A 20646-nucleotide genomic window follows, 5' to 3' on the forward strand; every position below is an offset into this window, starting at 1 on the left:
TCAGGCATTCTACTCAAGTGTAAAAACTATACATGAGTCGGGGAAAGGCTGATGAGCTCTCCCATTGCCTTCCATGAATTGGAGGGCAAACTTCTGAAGGAGGCAGCCTCCTGTCCTTGTTCAGTGCCAGGATTCTAAGTTGTGTGGAGAACCTCCATGTGAGACTCCCTGTTTCATGTGTTCACCCTATGATGGGGATGGGAGATGGTGCAGGGGTAAAACGTGGCACACTCAGTCTTGCCCACCTGTTGCTTTTATCACAAGTTAGTAGAATGGTTGAAGAGGGCTTATATGGTGCAGGCGTTTCTAGACCCGTGTTGGCCAACCTTTGGATGCATGTGCCATTAGTCAAGACCTAAGCATGTTACAGGACATATTAAACGCTCATTGACTTGGTGTGGATTTGCTTGTGGTTGTGTGTACTCCATGTAACATAACATTATATAATCCATACCCTCCAACATTTATCTGATGTAAACAGGGATGCCCTGTTCCATAATAATTTTATCATTTATACCCTGCCCATCTGGCTGGGATTCTCCAGCCACTTTGGGTGGCTTCCAACACATAAAAACATAATACAGTAAACATTAAAAAAACACACACTTCCCTATACAGGGCTGCCTTCAGATGACTGCTAAAAGTTCTATAGTGACTTATCGCATTGGCTTGTGGGGGTCGTAACTCTGCACCCTCCAACATTTCTCTGATAAAAATGATCATGCTCCATTCATTTTCATATAGGCATCTCAATTGCTTCTATGTTTCTAAAACTGTAAAATGGAAATGTCTAATCAAGTTGGAAACTAATGCAGAGCATGTGTTACTTCGTTCTTTCTATCTCTTCTGTCCACAATGATGATAAAACCTTTAATCTCTCTCCAGCTTCTGTTCAGCTGAAGCACTTCCAAACTTACCAGTTGATAAAATCTGCCTTTGATGGGGCACAAAAATAAAATGGGGGCTCATCCAGACTTCTGTTTGCCCCATCTCCTTTCCCTTTTGGTTTAGCACTGAATCAGAATAAACAGCCATTGAGTTTTTTGTAGACAAAGGCAAAACCACTTGGACATCTGCTTAGAGTGGCTGGGGAAACCCAGCCAGATGGGCAGGGTATACCATATTTTTTGCTCTATAAGACTCACTTTTTCCCTCCTAAAAAGTAAGGGGAAATGTGTGTGTGTCTTATGGAGCGAGTGCAGGCTGCGCAGCTATCCCAGAAGCCAGAACAGCAAGAGAGATTGCTGCTTTCACTGCATAGCGATCCCTCTTGCTGTTCTGGCTTCCGAGATTCAGAATATTTTTTTCTTGTTTTCCTCCTCCAAAAACTAGGCGCGTCTTGTGGTCTGGTGCGTCTTATAGAGTGAAAAATACGGTTCTTCTTCTTCTTCTTCTTCTTCTTCTTCTTCTTCTTCTTCTTCTTCTTCTTCTTCTTCTTCTTCTTCAGCTTGGGACAAGCAGAAAACTTTCTAGACATGAGACAGGGGAGGGGGGATGAGCCCTAAATTGAGGAAACTGGTTTTTATTTGTCATGAGGCTCTTCCAGACGACCTTCTTATGCAGCATTCATCCTGATTTCCTTGTTCAAAATGGATGTAACCTTCCACCTGGTCTTTTCTGAGCATCCATTCTGATTTGTTCAGTGATGAGCGTTCATCCTGCTTTTCCCTCACACTTTTCAATGCATTTCCTCTTCACTTTCCTAAGTGCAAGTGGATGGGAGGGTGCCCTGGGACAGCAGAGCCTTTTAATCCACTTCAGATGTGCTTTGCTTTCCACACGAGCACTTGAATCTCTCCCACGAGAGACTGACAGTCCGGATGCACCCATAAGCAGTCTGATAAGGCGTTACACAAATTGTGAAATAAAACATGTGGGCGAGGAGAGCAAACATGTCAGCTCCACCCCCACCCCCTCCTTCATCCTCATCTGCCCTCTGAAAATTGGTGAGTGGAAATTGTGGAGGCTTCTTGCATGATACAGAGAACCCTAGAAGATTGGGGTTCTGCATCACATGGGGACCCAACTTAAAAAGAAGCAAGCTCCCTGCTTCAGACAGTCACCCTACGGCTTGACAGGGTTGTTATTAGTATTTCTTAACATAGCAACCCCGTTAGCTCAGTTGGTAGAGCACAAAGGTCTTCATCTCAGGGTTGTGGATTCCAGCTCCACATTGGACAAAAGATTCCTGCATTGCAGGTGATTGGACCAGATGACTTTTGTGGTCCCTACCAATTCTATAATTCTAATTATTTTTCTATCTTCTGCCTTCCACACATGTCCCATGGTGATGTAGGTTGGGTGGTGGAGCTAGAGCACTCATCTCCTGCTGCCCGTGTGTCCTGAACCACAGGCCCAACAAGGGTCTGTTTACAGATAGGTAGCCGTGTTGGTCTGCCATAGTCAAAACAAAACAAATTCCTTCCAGTAGCACCTTAAAGACCAACTAAGTCAGTTCTTGGTATGAGCTTTCGTGTGCATGCACACTTCTTCAGATACACTGAAACAGAAGTTTCCAGACCCTTCTATATAGTGAGAAGGTGGGGAGGGGTATTACTCTGAAGGGTGGTGGGAATGGGTGATTGGCAGATAGCTGTGATGAGCCTGTTGACGACTCTTAACGACTGCAATAGGTCTTACAGGAAAAAGCAAGGGGTGAAAAGGTGAAAAATGGCTTTGTCATGTATAATGAGATAAGAATCCAAGGTCTTTGTTCAGACCAGGTTTCTCCATGGTTTTAAGTTTGGTGATAAGTTGTAATTCAGCAGCTTCTCTTTCCAGTCTATTTCTGAAATTCCTTTGTAGTAAAACAGCTACTTTGAGATCTTGTATAGAATGTCCTGGGAGATTGAAGTGTTCTCCTACTGGTTTCTCTGTCTTGTGAAGGGTCTGTGTGAGTGGTTTGATGCAGGGATATCAAAGAAGGATGTGAAAAACACCGAAATGGCCGGTTCTAGTACTTAGGTGTAAGCCCTGCTGCCTTTATGAACTTGGGTTGGATGCCGAAACAGCAGGAAGTCATCATGACTTGTCCGTAAAGTGGTAATATTACTTATACACAAAGCAAGCTATGTAAACTGGCACCAGTTGACTCACCCCTGGCTTAGAGCTGCCCATTCCAAGTCTGATCCATCTCTCAGATAAGGGAGTACCTGATAGGCGGCCAGCATGAGAATCATCTCCTCTCCCAACTTGCTGTACCAAAACTATGGCTTCAAAGCTTCAAAGCAGATAAACATATGTGAACTCACTCTTGCAGCAAACGACAGTTAGTCCTGGGGTTTACAGGCTTTCTGGAACATTTTCACTGTTTTGTTCTACACACCCTGCCCCTGAATTTTATTTCCCAATTTGAATAACTTCTGAATAGGACTAGTGAGTGCCAAGGGTATCTTTTGGGGAAGGGGAAAAAAAAGTCTGGAAAGAGCAGAATTTAGAGGTACTGAAGCTGCCCTGAAGGAGATAATCTTCATTTAGCCACAACAATTAAATCCGTTGCACTGGAAATGTCCTTAGCTCATGATGTTTCACAGATGCTAGGTGCAATACAGATGTTTTCTTTCACTTTTGAAATACTGGCAAATTCTCTTTTAAGTAGAAAACATGAAACGCCTGGTTTGCTATCTATTCTTAGACTCTCAAAATGGCACTGCGTAATTTCCATTCTTTCCTGATACAGCATGTTTGGACCATCGTGAAACTAACATGGAATCTGAACCTCTATCAGAACAGCACCCTGGTGGATAAAGCAAACACATGACATTATTACTGAAAGTATTATAGAGGGCCTTGCAACAATTTAGTACAAATTTTTGGATAATGCAGCCCAAAGCAATCTGGTTATTATGGAATGTCATTGCCTCTATCCTCACTTTTATACGTTCCTTTTTTGCTCTTGAAATGAAGGCATGTGAACATGAGCCATGTTCGCGAGTGAAAATAGTGCAAAATTGCAGGAATTACATAATAATGCGAAGTCTCCAGCTTTGCTCCTGTGCTGTCATTGGGAATAGATAAAGGTAAAGGGACCCCTGACCCTTAGGTCCAGTTGCGGACAACTCTGAGGTGGCGGTGCTCATCTCACTTTATTGGCCGAGGGAGCCAGCGTACAGCTTCCAGGTCATGTGGCCAGCATGACTAAGCCACTTCTGGCGAACCAGAGCAACACATGGAAACGCCGTTTACCTTCCCGCCAGAGCAGTACCTATTTATCTACTTGCACTTTGACGTGCTTTCGAACTGCTAGATTGGCAGGAGCAGGGACCAAGCAACGGGCGCTTACCCCATCGTGGGGATTCAAACTGCTGACCTTCTGATCGGCAAGCCCTAGGCTCTGTGGTTTAAACCACAGCGCCACACGCGTCCCTGTCATTGGAAATAGGGAAGAGTTAAACAGATTCAACCAGGTTCAGCTATCGTTTTCTGCAACAAAGCCACTTGCCATTATGCACATTTGGCACGTATCGTGGGGAACTAATTCAACACTTGAATAGGATTTCAGAAATAGTTATGAAGTGGAGAACAAACAAACAAACTTGGCAATGGTCAGGGATGATGAGGAACTCCCATCATTGGTCATGCTGACTGAGGCTGATGGGAGTTGAATTTCAGCAGCATCTGAAATTCCCAGTCCCTATTTTAGAGCGTGCTTATTATTGACTCAGGGGCGGAGGAAGCCTCTCTGACACCTGGGGGGGGGGGGAGGCGCCCGTACGGATGCCGCACGCAGGCCATCGGCCACTCTACAGCTGGGGGGAAGACAGCAGGCCATCTTGTCACCCCCCCCGGGGTGGCACCTGGGGCGCGCCACCCCCTGCCCTCCCTTCGTATGTCTCTGTATTGACTACAGTTGGCTGCAATATAGGCACTGAACTAAAGTGCCTTCAAAACCACTCTAGAGTTGCTCCAGTGTGGTGGGTTTGTATCCAAATATATTGATGAGTATCTCCATCCCATTGCAGTGAAAATCGCCTCACTACTTCTGCTTTGGGCAGCTGGCTCACAGCTTCTCCTTTCACTTGCGGCCCATGTTTTCCGTGCTGTCGGTTGAAACTTTTTTTTTTTTGGTTAAGAGTATGAGGCCATGTCATGAGTGTGGGTGCGAGTCACACACCTCCCCACTACAGAGGAACAACTTTGACCATGCCTGTCTGGGTATGTGGGAGGCAGATTAGTAATACATCACAAGATGTCTTGAAACTTTTACTTAGTAAACCAAGACTACTTCCACACTCCTTCTCTCTCCTCCACTTGTCAGGTTATGCTTTCTGTCACTGAATGTCATTAAATGTGTTTATGGGCATATAACTCGAAATAATGGTGTTTGTGGGCTTTGTAGCATTGTATAGGCTTGCTATATATGGCTTGCAGCAGATCTAGGACCCTGACCCGTGGCAGCCTGATGGAGAACGCTGTTAAGTTTTGCCTCTGCTGTTTATTTTTTAGCAGAGCACAACAATGTTGCTAAGGAGGCTGGAATAGCTACGGAGTGAGCTGGGCTTTCAGGGACGACTCTTCCCCTGCCCTTGCTATCATTGTAAAACATCTCAATTGAAGGATGAAGGTATGTCTGTGACAAATAAATTTGGAGACATTTTTGAACGCGTTGTTTTTGCTTCTGTATGTTTTCCCCTTGCTATCAGCACAGCAGATCCAATTAAGTCATTTTTGTATGTGTCTTACTTTGAGACTATACAAATCTTTTAATCTTTTTTTTACAAACTCCCCAAACAGGAGCAGCATTTACAGCCATCCTTTTCACAATTGAGTTTGTAGTAGAGGCCTCATGGCTTCTAAATTTCCTTTTGCATTTTTTGGGTGGACATCTGCCTAGGACTTGCCGATCAGAAGGTTGGCGGTTTGAATCACCGTGACGGGGTGAGCTCCCGTTGCTCGGTCCCTGCTCCTGCCAACCTAGCAGTTTGAAAGCACCTCAAAGTGCAAGTAGATAAATAGGTACCACTGCGGCGGGAAGGTAAACAGCGTTTCCGTGCACTTCTCTGGTTCACCAGAAGCGGCTTAATCATGCTGACCACATGACCCGGAAGCTGTATGCCGGCTCCCTCGGCCAGTAAAGCAAAATGAGCGCCGCAACCCCAGAGTCGTCCGCGACTGGACCTAATAGTCAGGGGTCCCTTTACCTTATTTCACACAGTTTTAGTAGCGATTATCCAGTTGCTCACCAACCACCACCTCCCCTCCCCTAGCATCAACACCCTAGAGCAGTGGTTCCCAGCTGTTTTTTGGCCATGCCCCAACTAAGCATCTCTAAAATCCTGATGCCCCCCCCACGACATATAATTCTAATATATTTTGAATAATATAATTATTCAAAAAGTGAGCTGTCCACGTGGAGGATGATTAAAAGGCCACTCACTGTTAATAACTCATTCTTGAATTGCCCCCCTTAAAAATCAAATTGCACCCCTATGGGGGCGTATGCTCCACATTGGGAACCATGGTCCTAGAGCTTCTCTTCCCTTTGCATGCTTAGCCCCTTTTCATCCCCCCAACCTATTTTCAATGCTGTTTCTCCCTTCTGTGTTCCAGCCCTGTTTTGCACCCCTCTTTTCACCTCCACCCCATGCCGATCCTTCTGCCTCCCCCTTTTTGGGGGCAACCCTTCTTCCACAACCCTGGTAACCTCCAGCATCTTCTTCCTCCCACACATTGCAACTGCTCAGCTCTCTCAATTATGAAGCTGCCCCTCCTATTATGCAACCCCTTTTGTACCCCCACTTTCGTCTTCACCCAATTTCCATGCTTCCCCCCTCTTGTTCTGCATCCCTTCTTTGCATCTCTGTGCGCTCACACATGCAGTTATCACATTCCCTTTCTTTTTCCTATCTTCCTCTCCTTCCTTTTCTCAACCTCCCACACATTCATATGCTTCCTCCTCCTTCCTGTTGTGCAGCCCCTTCTGCACACATACACTACAATGCATCTTTAAGGTTACGTAAGAGCAAGGCTGTCCATTAGCTTGTTCTGTTCCAGAAGGTTAAATTCACCTGATGGATGCTGTGCATAGATGAACGTTTGCTTCATTAACTTTGTATTCTACAGGTGAAACTCGAAAAATTAGAATATCGTGGAAAAGTTCATTTATTTCAGTAATTCAACTTAAAAGGTGAAACTAATATATGGGTTATTTGTTATTTCATCAGCTGTACACCATAATCATCACAATTATAACAAATAAAGGCTTGACATATCTCGCTTTGCATGTCATGAGTCTGTCTCATATATTAGTTTCACCTTTTAAGTTGAATTACTGAATAAATGAACTTTTCCACGATATTCTAATTTTTCGAGTTTCACCTGTAGAATACAAAGTTAACTTTTCCACGATATTCTAATTTTTTGAGTTTTACCTGTAAATTCTTACGTTAAATCTGGAGCTCTGTGTTGAAGGAAGCACATGCCACCAGGAGTTGTTTGAAGGTACTATGGAGTATTTGAGGATTCCACATCCTTTATCACTTTCATATGAAGCAGCTAAGGAATGGAAAAGGGAGAGGTTCAGTGAGAAGGGAGCCCTGAGTAAGTCACCCTGAATAACCCCCCCTCACCAGCTGTGTTCTGAATCTGGAAGAAAGCCTACTTGGGGCAGGGGGCAGACTGCTGGGGGGGCATTTGCAGGGGAAATAGTGGTTTTGGGAAGATTTAAGCACACTTTCCACCTAACCTTTCTTGTTATCTCAGCTAAATATTTTTAGGGAACACACATTAGCTAAGAACGCCAAGTTCCATTCGCAGCTCTAAAAGTAGATTGTGATCCATTTGTTTGCGTAGGTGTGTGTGTGTGACTTTTTGTTGTTGTTGTTGCTCAAAATGAAAAAATAACTTTGGTTTTCCCTGGCTCCAACTATGTCATGACTATCCATCACTGTGAGAGTCGATATATTCTAGCAGATATGCTGAAGCCAGTTACCCCAAGAAAGACAGACGAATTACACAGAAAAGAGCAAGAGTAGGTTCAATGGTCAAGAAGGCAGTTTCTGCACATGCTGTAGAGGGAAGTGAGGAGCATAGCTGTCAAGTGTGCCTTATTTGAAGGGACAGTCCCTTATTCCATCGCCATGTCCTGCTGCTGTCCCTTATTGATGGATGTCCCTTAAATGTCCCTTAAATGATGTCCCTTAAATTTCAAAGGAAGCAGCTCCTCTCCCTCCCACCCTCCCTGCCGGCCAGGGAGGAGGGAGGCTCCAACTGTGTTGCTTGGCTATGTTGCTCACCCAATAAGAAGTCTAAGCATGACTGGGGGGTGGAGCTTGCATGCCTTGTGTGTGGCTAGTTAATGCAAGCTGAGGGGTTTTTTGAATGCTGGACGCCATTTTGTTGCATGTGCTGCTGCAAACTTTGCAGTGCAAAGCCAGGCCGGGGAGCCATCTTAAGTTGAGGCTGCATAGGCCTCGTGGTGCATGTGATTCAGATTCTATTCAGTTGAAACTCTGGTTACAAAGTTGGTTGGACAGTGTTCTCGAAGCTACTAGCATGAGTTTGACCAGATTGCAGGAGGACAGGAAGACTGGAGTGCCTGGAACAGGTGATGCTTCAGGTCCCTTATTTTGGCTGCTGGTCCCTTATTTTCAAGGCTGCTGGTCCCTTATTTTCAAATCTGTAAGTTGACAGCTATGGTGAGGAGCAGATAGGGCTTGTCAACCTAGGAAGGTAGCCCATCTAGGGGAAGGAAAACTCTGACCCTAAACATCTGCTACTTTGTGGCTATACACTGTAATAGGAATTTTGAGGTCTTAGATATATGTTAAATGTTCATGAGTGAACCAACCAAGCATGTACATAGATCAGCACAGGAAGACCAACCTGAGACCATTTTGATTCCCAAACTGACCAAATGTTTTCCCTGCAAGGAGGGGTGTGTGTGTGTCAGGAAACCTCCCCATTGTCTCTTTCCTCACAAATCCTGTCTTAAGGGCACATTTAAGATATGAATAGGGTATGAGCCTGTGACATGGCCCAGGAACTAAGTATTTATCATTACAAAATACTGGCCAGGCTCCCCAGGCAATCCAATCAAGTAAGCAGGGTATCCAATCAAGTAACCTTCCAGACAGGAGATAAACAACGACAGGAGAAAAACAACATTCAAATTTCTGTTTTAGACCGCCTTTTCTGTGATGTAGGTATGATGTATCTGGGGTGGTGGTCTTGAGCTACACCCCTTCTGTGATGTATGTATGATGCTTCTGGGGTGGTCTTGATCTACAGGGTGGCAATTTCAAAATGTCTATATAAGGCCATGTGCACCATTGTTCTGGGTTCCTCCTCCTTTCCTGCATGTGAGGGGAGCACCCTGTTGCAACAGATCAATAAAGATCAGGCTTACTAGCTGCTTTGCTTCTCAATATTTTCTGGTTGGCCTGTTATTTTCTCCTACCAATAGGGAACCTACGTAAGGACTCTATTTGGGCTCTTGGATACCCCATAAGGGAAAAAGGGCAGATTTTTGTTTACAAAAACACATTCACGAGAAAGGATTCAGGGCTAAATCCCTGTTATGTACTGAGCTGAATCCTAGAACAATAGCAACCTGATTGGCCTGCAGGAGCAGCCAATCAGACTTCTGGAGGAAGTGAATCCGCAACCTGATTGGCCTACAGGCGCAGCCCGGAATTAGCCAATCATGCAGGGCCCATTGTGTAAATAATGTATATATAGCTATACGTTTTGGGAAAAGTTTCATTCATTGCTACTACGAGCTGAATAAAGAGCATGAAATTCACACTCGACTCCGAGTATACAGTGGTATCTTGGGTTACAGGCGCTTCAGATTACAGAAGCTTCAGTTTACAGACTCTGCTAACCCAGAAATAGTATTTGGGGAAGTGTGGGGCTGTTGTGCATTCAACTATAATTGTGCAGCATGGAAATTGCCAGCATGTGGTTGAATCCCACCCCCCAAATAGTGTCAGTTTGAAAACACTGCCTCCCCAGCCCCGTGTGTTTGTGTGTGCAGTGCCTTTAAGATTAACACAAGAAATCAGATCCATGCATTAGAGCTTAAACTGGAACCTGGCGGCCATAAGCCAAAATGAGTCATATTTGGAAAATGGAAAAACTGAAATAACTCTTGAGCTTAGAAGTGAAAAAAGCAGAGGGGGGAAACAAGCACCTTATCTGGGGCACGGCAAGTTGTCTGCTGTTTTATGCACATCATAAATTTCTATGCTTTGGAGTAACAGCTCTTATGGAAATTGTGTTCACGATTTCTTAGTGAGTGACTCTAAGCACATTTATGACTCTGGTGGTTGTTGTTTTTTTGACACCAGCACCAACTTGAAAAGGTTGAGAGCACACTCTAAACACCCTTTTTGTGCAAATGGGGCCATGGTAAATTACACTCTGCTTTATCCCCAGAGAATTTTACCAAGTCTGTGGGAAGCTAGCCTGCTGCTCAGCTTCACTAGTCACTATTGCTTTTGATAAATAAGCCCTGCGTTGTGTCTGGAGTCCTTAACACGTCAACACCGTGAAATGTAGGGTTTCTTTTTTGGTGATGCTGTTCAGTCTTAACAACTTCAGCGATCTGTTTCAACACAAGCAGATGAGGCCCTTCATAACTTGGGATGCACTAAGCTCAACAACCAACCAACCTCCCCCCCCCCCACTTCAGTGCACTGTTCTTTTCTGCCAGGTACTCAAGTACATAGCCAAGCAGTGTTGGTTTATTTTAAAATCAACCTTTGAGGCTTGGGCCGTGTTAAAAAATCAGGAAAACAATTAGAAATGTATTTTTAGTGTCCCTCTTTTAAAATGGGACTCTTGCGCATATGTGCACACTAAAAATACATTTTAAATTGTTTTTCAATTTCCCAGAGTAGATGTTGAAAATGTTGTGCAAGCAGCCAAAATACAGTATAAAAGACAGCAGAACAAGCTGCCAACTTCTGGCACTGACAGGGCTAAATTAAAAAGCTCAGAATGTCTCTATCAGCTAATTTATATTGATTTATTGATTTGCTGGGACGCGGGTGGCGCTGTGGGTAAAACCTCAGTGCCTAGGACTTGCTGATCGTAAGGTCGGCGGTTCGAATCTCCACGGCGGGGTGAGCTCCCGTCGTTCGGTCCCAGCTCCTGCCAACCTAGCAGTTTGAAAGCACCTCTAAGTGCAAGTAGATAAATAGGGACCGCTTTATAGCGGGAAGGTAAATGGCGTTTCCGTGTGCGGCGCTGGTGCTGGCTCGCCAGATGCCGCTTAGTCACGCTGGCCACGTGACCCGGAAGTGTCTCCGGACAGCGCTGGCCCCCGGCCGCTTAAGTGAGATGGGCGCACAACCCTAGAGTCGGACACGACTGGCCCGTACGGGCAGGGGTACCTTTACCTTTACCTTTATTGATTTGCTACATTTATTCTCTTCCCATTTTTTTTTTTAAAAAAACAAATAGTATTTATTTTCCTCGTCTTCTCTCCCATGTTTTCCTCACAACAACCCTGTGAGGTAGGCTTGTTATATAGTTTTAAATTAGTGGTCACTTGCCATTCATTTACAATAAATTAAATATGACTATCTTATGTTAGCAACTACTAAAATATAAGTTATGCTCACTCTAGCTTATATCCACAGGAAATGGGATTCCAATCTATTGGGATTCAAGCAACAACATACAGTGCACTCAATGTCATAAAGCCACAAACATCTTAATGCGCTATATATCTGATGGATTACATTTGGGGCAGCGAAGGCATTTTTTTATTTTTGTTTTGGCAATTATGGTTTTGCAATTCCAAAACATTTTTGATAGGGTTCACCAAAGGACTTCTACCTGAGCAGTGGAGCTTTTCCCTTTCTCCTCCTTCACCTCCCCAAAAAATGGCTCTGGGGGTGTCAGGGGAATCCCAGAAGAGCACTGGGGAGGAGGAGGGGATATTGTTCAAAATCACAAACTGAAATGCTTGTGCAGACACACTAGACAGGCTTATCTTAGGCTGCTCTCAGATTCCTGTTTTCTGTGCAGATGGCCAGGATAGCACCCAATTCTGCCACATGCTGAAGTTTATGTCTGGGGCTGTTGGTTCCTTTGGGTCTTGTGCACACATGAATAAAGCATCCAAGAGTTATTTGCATGGGTGTGCATGGACTATGAGAGAGGAAGAGAGAAGATTTTCATATCAACTCACAATGCTGCACTGGCAATGCCTTTCAGGGGAGTCAGTTCATACATCTAGCTGCAAGTGATCACTGTTGAGTAATGAGAATTGTGTGAGCTTGGCCTATTTATGTAAGAGCAGGAATGGATACACATGTCCTTCCCTTATGCCGTCATGTGATAGACATAAATCCCATGACTGCAATCATGGAGCAGGAATTCTAACGATAATGACATCTGCACCAAGGCTCACTTGCAGTGCCATTCCTGAAGGAGAAAATTCTAACACAGGAAGCGGTATTTAGTCCAGTGGTGCCAAGGCAAAACGGCTTCTCTTCTTTTCAACCACTTCATCTCAGAGAGAACCACCTTCATCGCACATGCAAACCAGTCCATGTTTGTGACAGTTCCAACATCTCCCTGTTCCATCTTGTGCGCTGGTATCCAGCCTCTCTTAAAACTGATGTCAACATCAGACAAGATTCAGAGCCCATCCTTGACTCTTGCCAGGTGGATCCTCACTTGAGACTGTTGCAGTCAACCTTATCTATCAGGTTGCGATAGAATGTGGACTTGAGGAATCGAGGGTAGGAGTCTCGCTCCATCAGTATGTACACATGCCTCTGGGCCTCATCGAAGCTTGAAGGCGTGGGATCTTGAGCCTTCTTGGCGATGTCTTTTCTTGTGTAAAAGTCAATGTTGACCTAAGGGACAGCAAAATTAGACTTCAGTAACATCTGAATGTAGGTTTCATAAATGAAGTACAAAACATGGTTTATAAATCTGGATAACAGCAACAACTGGGAAAAGATAGACATAATATTTTACAAGGACAGGAAAAACACCACAGACAGAATAATTGCCACACACAGGAAGAACAAGGATATAGTTTGAGTGCTTCACTTGTAGTTTTATAAATCGTTTAATGTGTCAAGTTATTAATATTGCAGTTGTTGTATAAGGGATTATTATTATGACTGGAATGCATTTAAAATTAATCAGATTTTGGAATGCTGAACTAAAGAAAACCATCAATTCTAGCACGCCAGTGGAGGGGACCTTATCTAAATTATATAATTTGGCATTTGAACGATTGGTATTAGTAATTGTATTATGAATTGGTATTGTTATAATGAGGCTATTATCGGATTGTAATCGAAAACTAATACAAATTATTATCAGAAAAACATGGTTTATAAATGTAAAACCACAACCCTTCCAGTTAATTACTAAACAAATGCCCTCAGGTCAGCTTCCCACTTTGTGTTTTCATTCTTATAAAACTTCAGAGCCTCTTTTCACACTTCATACAGCAAGCACATGTGCCACATAGAAACAGTAAATGGAAACTTGGTACAGCCCAAGTTCATTGGTTTCTTTCTTGCTGCCCTAGGAGGAGTTGAAGCATGTGGTAATATTAGAATATTCTCTGTTGTCTGAAGAAGATGCAGCAGTTGGGAGAGTGTGGAGCAGACCACTGACTGGGCAAGAAAAGCCCATGTGATCTGCATCTCTCCCTCACCCTGGGGTTTAAAGAATATTCAGACAATATTCGACTATGGGGGTCACCTAACAGAGAAGCAGCTCCCATCGCTGTACAAAAAGGGATGAAAGATGGAGACATTAAGTCCAGATAGAGGACCTTTGAATCAATTCTCATGGGTTTGATAGATTTATTTTATTGACTGTTTGGACATGAATTTAGCTTTGACTTGCCTTTTATTTTTGAAATCTGCAATGTTTTGTTATCTTGACTTTCATTTTGATTTTTGGTGTTAGCAGAGTTGTTTTGCTGCTAGGTGCTTTGATTTTCCCTTGGGGAGCAGTGCTGCCTGGTGGTGCATTGAACAGCGCCGTACATTAAAAGATCAATATTTTACTTTTTAAAAAATAAATGTTAGGAATTTAACAACCATGCTCCCTGGACATCTGCCACAACATTTGGAGAAGTGTGAATTAGGAAGGATTTTGGTTTGCACATTGTTTTAGGAAGTGCAAAAGTAGTTTCAGAAAGGTTCAGTTCACATTTTAATAGGAGCTTAATTACTTTCCCATCAGTACATGGGAAATATAGCAACCAAAATAAAACTTGTAGGCATTCACACTGCCAGTCCAAAATACATAGCCTCATGCCGAGTTCCTACTACCTTAAGTTTCAAAGGGTTAGCCATGAAACTATGAAATAGCCAACATATAAAATGCACCAGGATGCTTTCAAATAAAACTGCCATAAACATTTAGTCATTTTCCCTTTAAACTTCACCCAAGCTTTAAACTTACTTGCTTTGTAGCATCATTCTGAACAAACTCCTTGTAAATCTTCTCTGCTTTGCCGTGTAAACAATCAGCTTGGGTTTTCTTGTAGTCTTCACAAGCTAGCCAAAACTCAATGTTTTCATCACTGAACTCGGATTTTAGAAATTCTCTGAAAGCATCTTGACCACCTGCAATAAACAAAAATACAGATGTGGCTTTAGTCGTAATTTTAACACAAGGGGAAGACAAAATAACCAAGGAACTATGCTTTATAGTAGGTTGATTAACCTTCTAGCCAGGCTGTGGTGGTGGGGAAACCGTTTCTATTAGGGCATAGCTTTAAATCATGTTGTTATAAAGAAGCCAGGAGCAACAAGTACAGTGGTACTTAGTACCTCGGGTTAAGAACTTTGCTTCAGGCTGAGAACAGAAATCGTGCGGCGGTGGCAGCGGGAGGCCCCATTAGCTAAAGTGGTACCTTAGGTTAAGAACAGTTCCAGGTTAAGAACGGACTTCCAGAACGAATTAAGTTCTTAACCCGAGGTACCACTGTATTTCCTTCCCCATCACCTTTGGGCCTGAAGCTTGTATCTCCATTGCCAGTCGGGCTCATTCCTCTTTAAATCCACTCAAAGGCAAAGAATGGGGGGAAATGGAATTCTTAGCTCTGAATTATAATATAGTCTTGTGCTCTGCTGTTCCTTTGTTCTCCTATAGGATATGCTGATCTCCCAAGGAGGGCCAAGAAGTTTGTTTTTATTTGCCAGGAGTGGAGGTGAGGTATGTGCTTTCCTGGAAAAGGTGATATAGGGGTCACCTCTTTGTAAAGAGTAAAGGTGATGAAGGGCTTGCATCTTGGGGCAAGGGAAGGCTGTTAAAAAGGGTTTTGTGTTTGTTTGTGTGTGTGTGTATCTTGCAAAACATGATGTGCCGATGCTGTTTGGTTTGCTATCCTAGATGATGGAACAGGTCTGAATGAACGTTGAACAAACTTCAACTGTAATGCTACAGCAACCCAAATGGTTCAAACATGTTTAGGCATGAAATTATATTTGGGTAGCCACTTACTCCTATTATTAACAGGCTTGGGATACCCCAAATGGAAAAACCCATTCGTGCATGGGCTCACGTGTGCCCCCCCCTTGCAGGGATCAAATTGTTCTTGCACATTGTATACTGGGTGCTAGTGGAATTATTTAATTTTATGTGGCCTTGGACTCGTTTCAAAAGCCCGTTGCAAATGATCAGATCAGATCAGCAGGAAGGAAAAAGTGGAGAAGTGGAGGGGGCGGGGAGGAAATGGCAGAGAGAGAGAGAGAGAGGAGCGGAGAGGAGAGGAGAGATGAAGGATGGTCACCACGCCACTGCAGACTGGCTCAGGCAAAGGACTCACCAGGTCCCCCACTCTCTTCTCACAAGACACCTGCCCTCCCCAAATCTGATCTTCTGGAACAGTATGGAATGTGGCTTTTCAAAAAGGTCAGAATTGATATTCAACTCCAGTAGACTGGAGTATATTTCCAGAGTATGTACACACATTAAATATGGATGGGATGGATGGGTATGAAAAACCAGTATCCCAAGGGACATAGGTGAAGTCTGGCTCTGCAGATCTTATAGAATGGGATGGAACATATGGAAGAAAGCACTCTTTATTATCTGTGGGGCCCAGGGCATGTAAGGACTTTAATGTCCCGAATAAGAGCACATGGCCACCCTAGAGGATATTACCTAACTGAGTCATATTTTCTGAAAGTGGCAATTCTGCTTTGCTGATCTTCCTTTCAGTATTATATACTCACAACACATAAAACTGTTATAATGATAAAATGCTTACACTGGGTTGCCAGAAGCTTTTCTAAGGACTGTGACCACTTTGTAACCTCTTCTGCAGGAAGCCTGAAAGGAAAACAGACATGGTTTTGAGTGCAAGAAACCACATACTTGACGGAGATCTTGAGCTAGGCCAGTGTTGTTTGTTGTTGGAGACTTGTGTGTGTTGTACTTTTCAGCTTGGAGAGATGGGAGAACTGATCACAACTCCCCAATGTCTTGTCTAGTTTAACCCTAAGTTTCCCTGAAAATTATAGATGTGTCAGCTCTATGGGGTCCTGGTCCATTTTCCCCACCCAATAAAATATTTGGGGGAGCCAGCTCCCTCCCCATTTCCTGCAAGTTGGCACCTCCAGTTAGGCACCCCAGCTGGGTGCCACCCTCTTTCCCCTGCTTTCAGTGCCATTTCTGAGTGTGTCTGAGCCAGGGCAGCTGAGGAGAGGTAGGCAGGCAGGCAGGCAGACAGGTGAGTTGAGCAGGTGGCAAGTGTGGGCAGGCAAGTGGGCAAAAACCTCTTTCGGGTGGGTGGGGGCTGAAAGGTGAGTGGGTGGGGAGTAAGGGGACGCCTGTGCCCAGCTGTGTGTGATGAAGAAAGGTGAGCTCCACAGAAGTGTGTGTGTGTGTGGGGGGGAGTGTGTGCAGAGGCAGTTGGGGGGTGAAGGGCCCCCTCAACATTTTGTTCTTCTTGGAATTGAGCCTGTGATCTGTGCTTTACCACCTGAGCTATGCTTCTTAACTTATTCACTTAATTCTTTGAGTTTCATAATTGAGTAGGGACTGACATTTGAGACTTTATTTGTTCAAGACCTTCACTTCATACCATTCTAGTCCCATATCCATTACTACATCACCCTGATGGCTCAATGAGATCCTGAATCGGGCTACATAATCATGAGTTTGGAAGTTCATAATGCTAAAAAGCCGATAAGAGAAACCTTTGATTCATTGACAGGATATTGAGTCAATCTATGATAATTCTGTTAGCTATCTTGTCTGACTTCCTTTAAGTCTGGGCTCTGAAACGCTCTGCTGTCTTATCTGCAGAGGTGGGTTTCCATTTTCTGTTTTGTCTAAGGTATGAGCCTTAGATGAATGGATAGCCTGCAACTGCTAAGTAGCACATTTAGAGATTTCACACTGTAGGAAAGAACCCACAGCAAAACTGAAATTGGAAGAAGATTCAGAATGAATATATTTTGAACCCCATGATTCTCTCAGGATTACTCCTGGGCCACTGGTTGCTTTGCTGGGATTTTAGGTAGTAAAAGAAGATCCCCTGTTCTGACTGGCCACAGCATCCCTATGGGTCCAGATTAAATAAGTTAGAAGGGGTGTGGGATGAGGTTCCTGTGCTTCTAATAGCTGCATGATGGGCTCTGAAGCAGAGACACAGATGCTTCCCTGTCTCAGAGGGGAAAAAGTGATGGCACTAACTGGAAGATTAATCTAAAGTTTTGTCCATGGAGTATCTGACTCATTATGGGGGCAGCTTTCTGAGCATCTGGTCTCACCCACCGAGCGTTTCTAGTTCCTGCCCATCCTCCCTTTGCATCAAAAGATGTGGCTGGCCAGTTCAATGAGGCCAAGTGACAGAGGTACCTTCAGGGAAGGGCTGTCAATGGCTGGGCTCAGCAATATGAGCTGGAGGGCACCTGACACAGAACAAGGCTGCTGTACCACATTTCTAAATAGATGCACATTAGCAGTTAAAGAGCTGCTGTGTCAAGGGGCTGGACTGAGGAGGGATGATGGGAGTCGCCCCCCTCTCCCTTGAACCTTCCTGAGAACAGGAGGACAGTATAGATTTAGAACAGTGGTTTGCAGAAGGGAATAGTTTAGAGGGCAAAAGCTGGGAAATACTGGAAGAAGAACAGCAGGAAGAAGAGGCAACAGGGGAGAGACAGTTGACAGACTCTGTGTCCTTGGAAAGCATTCCTGACCCCCACTCTCCCAAGACCAGGTGGGCATTGAGGGTATTGAAACAGAGAGCTCAGAGACAGGAAGCTCAGATTAACCGACGCAGGAGTGATGTCGAATAAGGGGGACATAGAGGGTGGGACTTTACTTGGAGCAACACCATTATTAGGGAAGGCTGCATTCCTTCATCGTTCTCTCTGTAAATTATTGAATAAATTGCTTGGTAAGAACTCTTTTTGTTTCTCTGAATCTGGGTTGCCCCCGTGGGAGGGAGAACTGATTCCCTGAAGCCTGACATGATGCTACATTAGAAATAATAATAATAATAATAATAATAATAATAACAACAACAACAACAACAACAATAATTGTACCCCAGCCACTCTGGGTGCAGAGTCTATTTTTTTCTAACTGCACCACTGCCTAGTTGTGTGTTGCAATATTTCTGTGAGTGCAAACTGGTTTAAACTGCTTGTAATATTGTGTTTTGATTTTGTAAGCCGTGCTGGGGCCTTAGGGTGAAGGGTGGGTTAATAATAAGAGCAGCCAAAGCACATGTGCATTTGAATTCAGATGCATGTGCTCTGCATGCAGACCTGGATCAAGGTGAGAAGCAATCGTCTGTGAAAAGGAACTACATTATCATATAGTAACTGCATAGCAAATATTACTTAATACTTACATTACATCTTTGGAGGTGGAATATTTGATGTCAGGTGATTCTATGTGTGGCACAATAGACAAAAAGTAGTTCTTCAGTTCCACACCCCTGAAAGTGATGATAAAAATATCCGGTAATTTATCGTGCATAGGGGGAAAAACATGAAGCATATCAATTGCAGGAGGTCAGTAGACTGAAATGCATGTTCTCTGCCTCTCCTGGATTATTTCTTGAGCAATCATGACTCTCAGTATGATGAGATGTTGAGAGAGGGGGCTCCTTTTACATGCATCCATGCACACAAACAGCTGCACATGAAAACCTACTAAAATTCTCACATATCAGTTTGCCTGAATTTAGGCACGATTCCGTGGTTCCCTTGATTTCAGCACAAGGGACTTAAAATAACCACATGCTGAAGCTTTCCACTGAATTTGCAACCTAATCCCATGCATGTTCATGGCTCCAGATAGCTGCTGAATGTTGTAAACCAGTAATTGGCTGCAGGTTTTTCAGTTCATCAGATAAAGGATAAAATCTAGATTAAATGGGGGGGGGGATATAGGCTGGTTTTTGGATGACAATTATATCATGTGGGTGCTGTAAAAAACCCCACAACTTGCAAAGGAGCATTGATCCCTCAATAAACATCTGACTGGAAGTACTTTTAAGTAACTAATGCTAATTCCAATTGAACCTTCTCCATGGTTAAATGTTCAGTTTTTAAAATGCATTTCAGAAGTGCTGTTGTACTTACAAAGCCTTGCTCTTTTTTTTGTGATCCTTGCCTTCTCCAACCCCTTGGCTTTTTTCTTTCATTTCGCTTGAACTGGTTTGCCACAGGAACACCCAAGGCATCTTTCTTGGCTTCTGTCTACTGTTGTAGTCCTTAGCAGATTTGAACTCACCAACTGCAGACAGACTTATATATTGACACGTAAGCCGCTTTGAGCAAAAAAAAATAATAATCTGTATGTCATAGGCTGTTACCACAAGCTGAGGAACTTCCTTTTTTCACTCTGAGATGACGTGCACAGTTATTTGTCTGGTTTTGTTTAAGAAGGTCTTTCAAAAAGTTTATGATTGTGGTTAAACTGGATGGTAGCAGGTCTCTTTAAGCTGAATGGAGCAGGTGGCAAGAAACATATCACAATATGAGGACTTTTGTAAAAAAGAAAAAGGAAAAAGATTATTTAAGATCAGTTGTTGTATGGAGTGTTGTTGTGTTGGAGCAAAGTGAAATCCATTGATTCAATTGCCAGAGAACTAAACGTATAGCTAAACATGTGTTTTCCTCTCTCCCAGTGATATAGATGGGATTTAAATGTACTTGACTTTGGCTGAATTATGAGCCTGCAGAGCAGAAATCCTAGATACGACCCCAAAGAACTTATTCACAATTACACAGCTTTTATTTATATCAGATCTGCTTTTTTTTGGGGGGGGGTGGTGGTGGAAGGTCTTACTTAAAAAATTGATCATTTGCAATTAGGAATTTCAGAGAATTCTGTTGGAATTGGAAATGGGTGCAGAAATTGCTGCAATTCACATGTTCTTCCGAAGTCAGGAATGGAAACCACACTATTGAATATAAGCAACATTCACTATTGTTGGGGGTTTTTTTGGTCTGCAAATGTTATGTAAATAAGCACCATATTTTCTACATTGTTTTTGACCTTTCCCTTCCACTGAAATGCATTGAGATTAATTATACCTATAGCAGATAGTGAGATGAGGTTGTAGCGGAATCCATACAGTAGTGGAACGGAAACAGAGGTGATTGCGATGAATAGAGGATGGGATGGATATCACTGTCTCGTAACGTCTCGCAACTCTACTCCCTCCCTTCTAGGCAGTGCCACAACAGCATC

The 20646-nt window shown here is 43.5% G+C and overlaps 1 protein-coding gene across 1 annotated transcript; it reads right to left on the reverse strand.

Annotated features, from left to right (window-relative positions):
- Window positions 1-11688: 11688 nt before the first annotated feature.
- On the reverse strand, window positions 11689-19695 carry RGS1 (regulator of G protein signaling 1). Its single transcript, XM_081866199.1, has 5 exons — window positions 19533-19695; window positions 18797-18883; window positions 16202-16263; window positions 14389-14552; window positions 11689-12812 (listed from the first exon to the last, which is right to left on the reverse strand). Exons 1-5 carry the CDS (start codon window positions 19631-19633, stop codon window positions 12627-12629), a joined length of 600 nt encoding a protein of 199 aa, XP_081722325.1. The 5' UTR covers window positions 19634-19695; the 3' UTR covers window positions 11689-12626.
- Window positions 19696-20646: the final 951 nt, after the last annotated feature.

Source organism: Podarcis erhardii (genome assembly GCF_964252035.2).
Source record: "Podarcis erhardii genome assembly, chromosome: 6".
Lineage (NCBI taxonomy): Eukaryota > Metazoa > Chordata > Lepidosauria > Squamata > Lacertidae > Podarcis > Podarcis erhardii.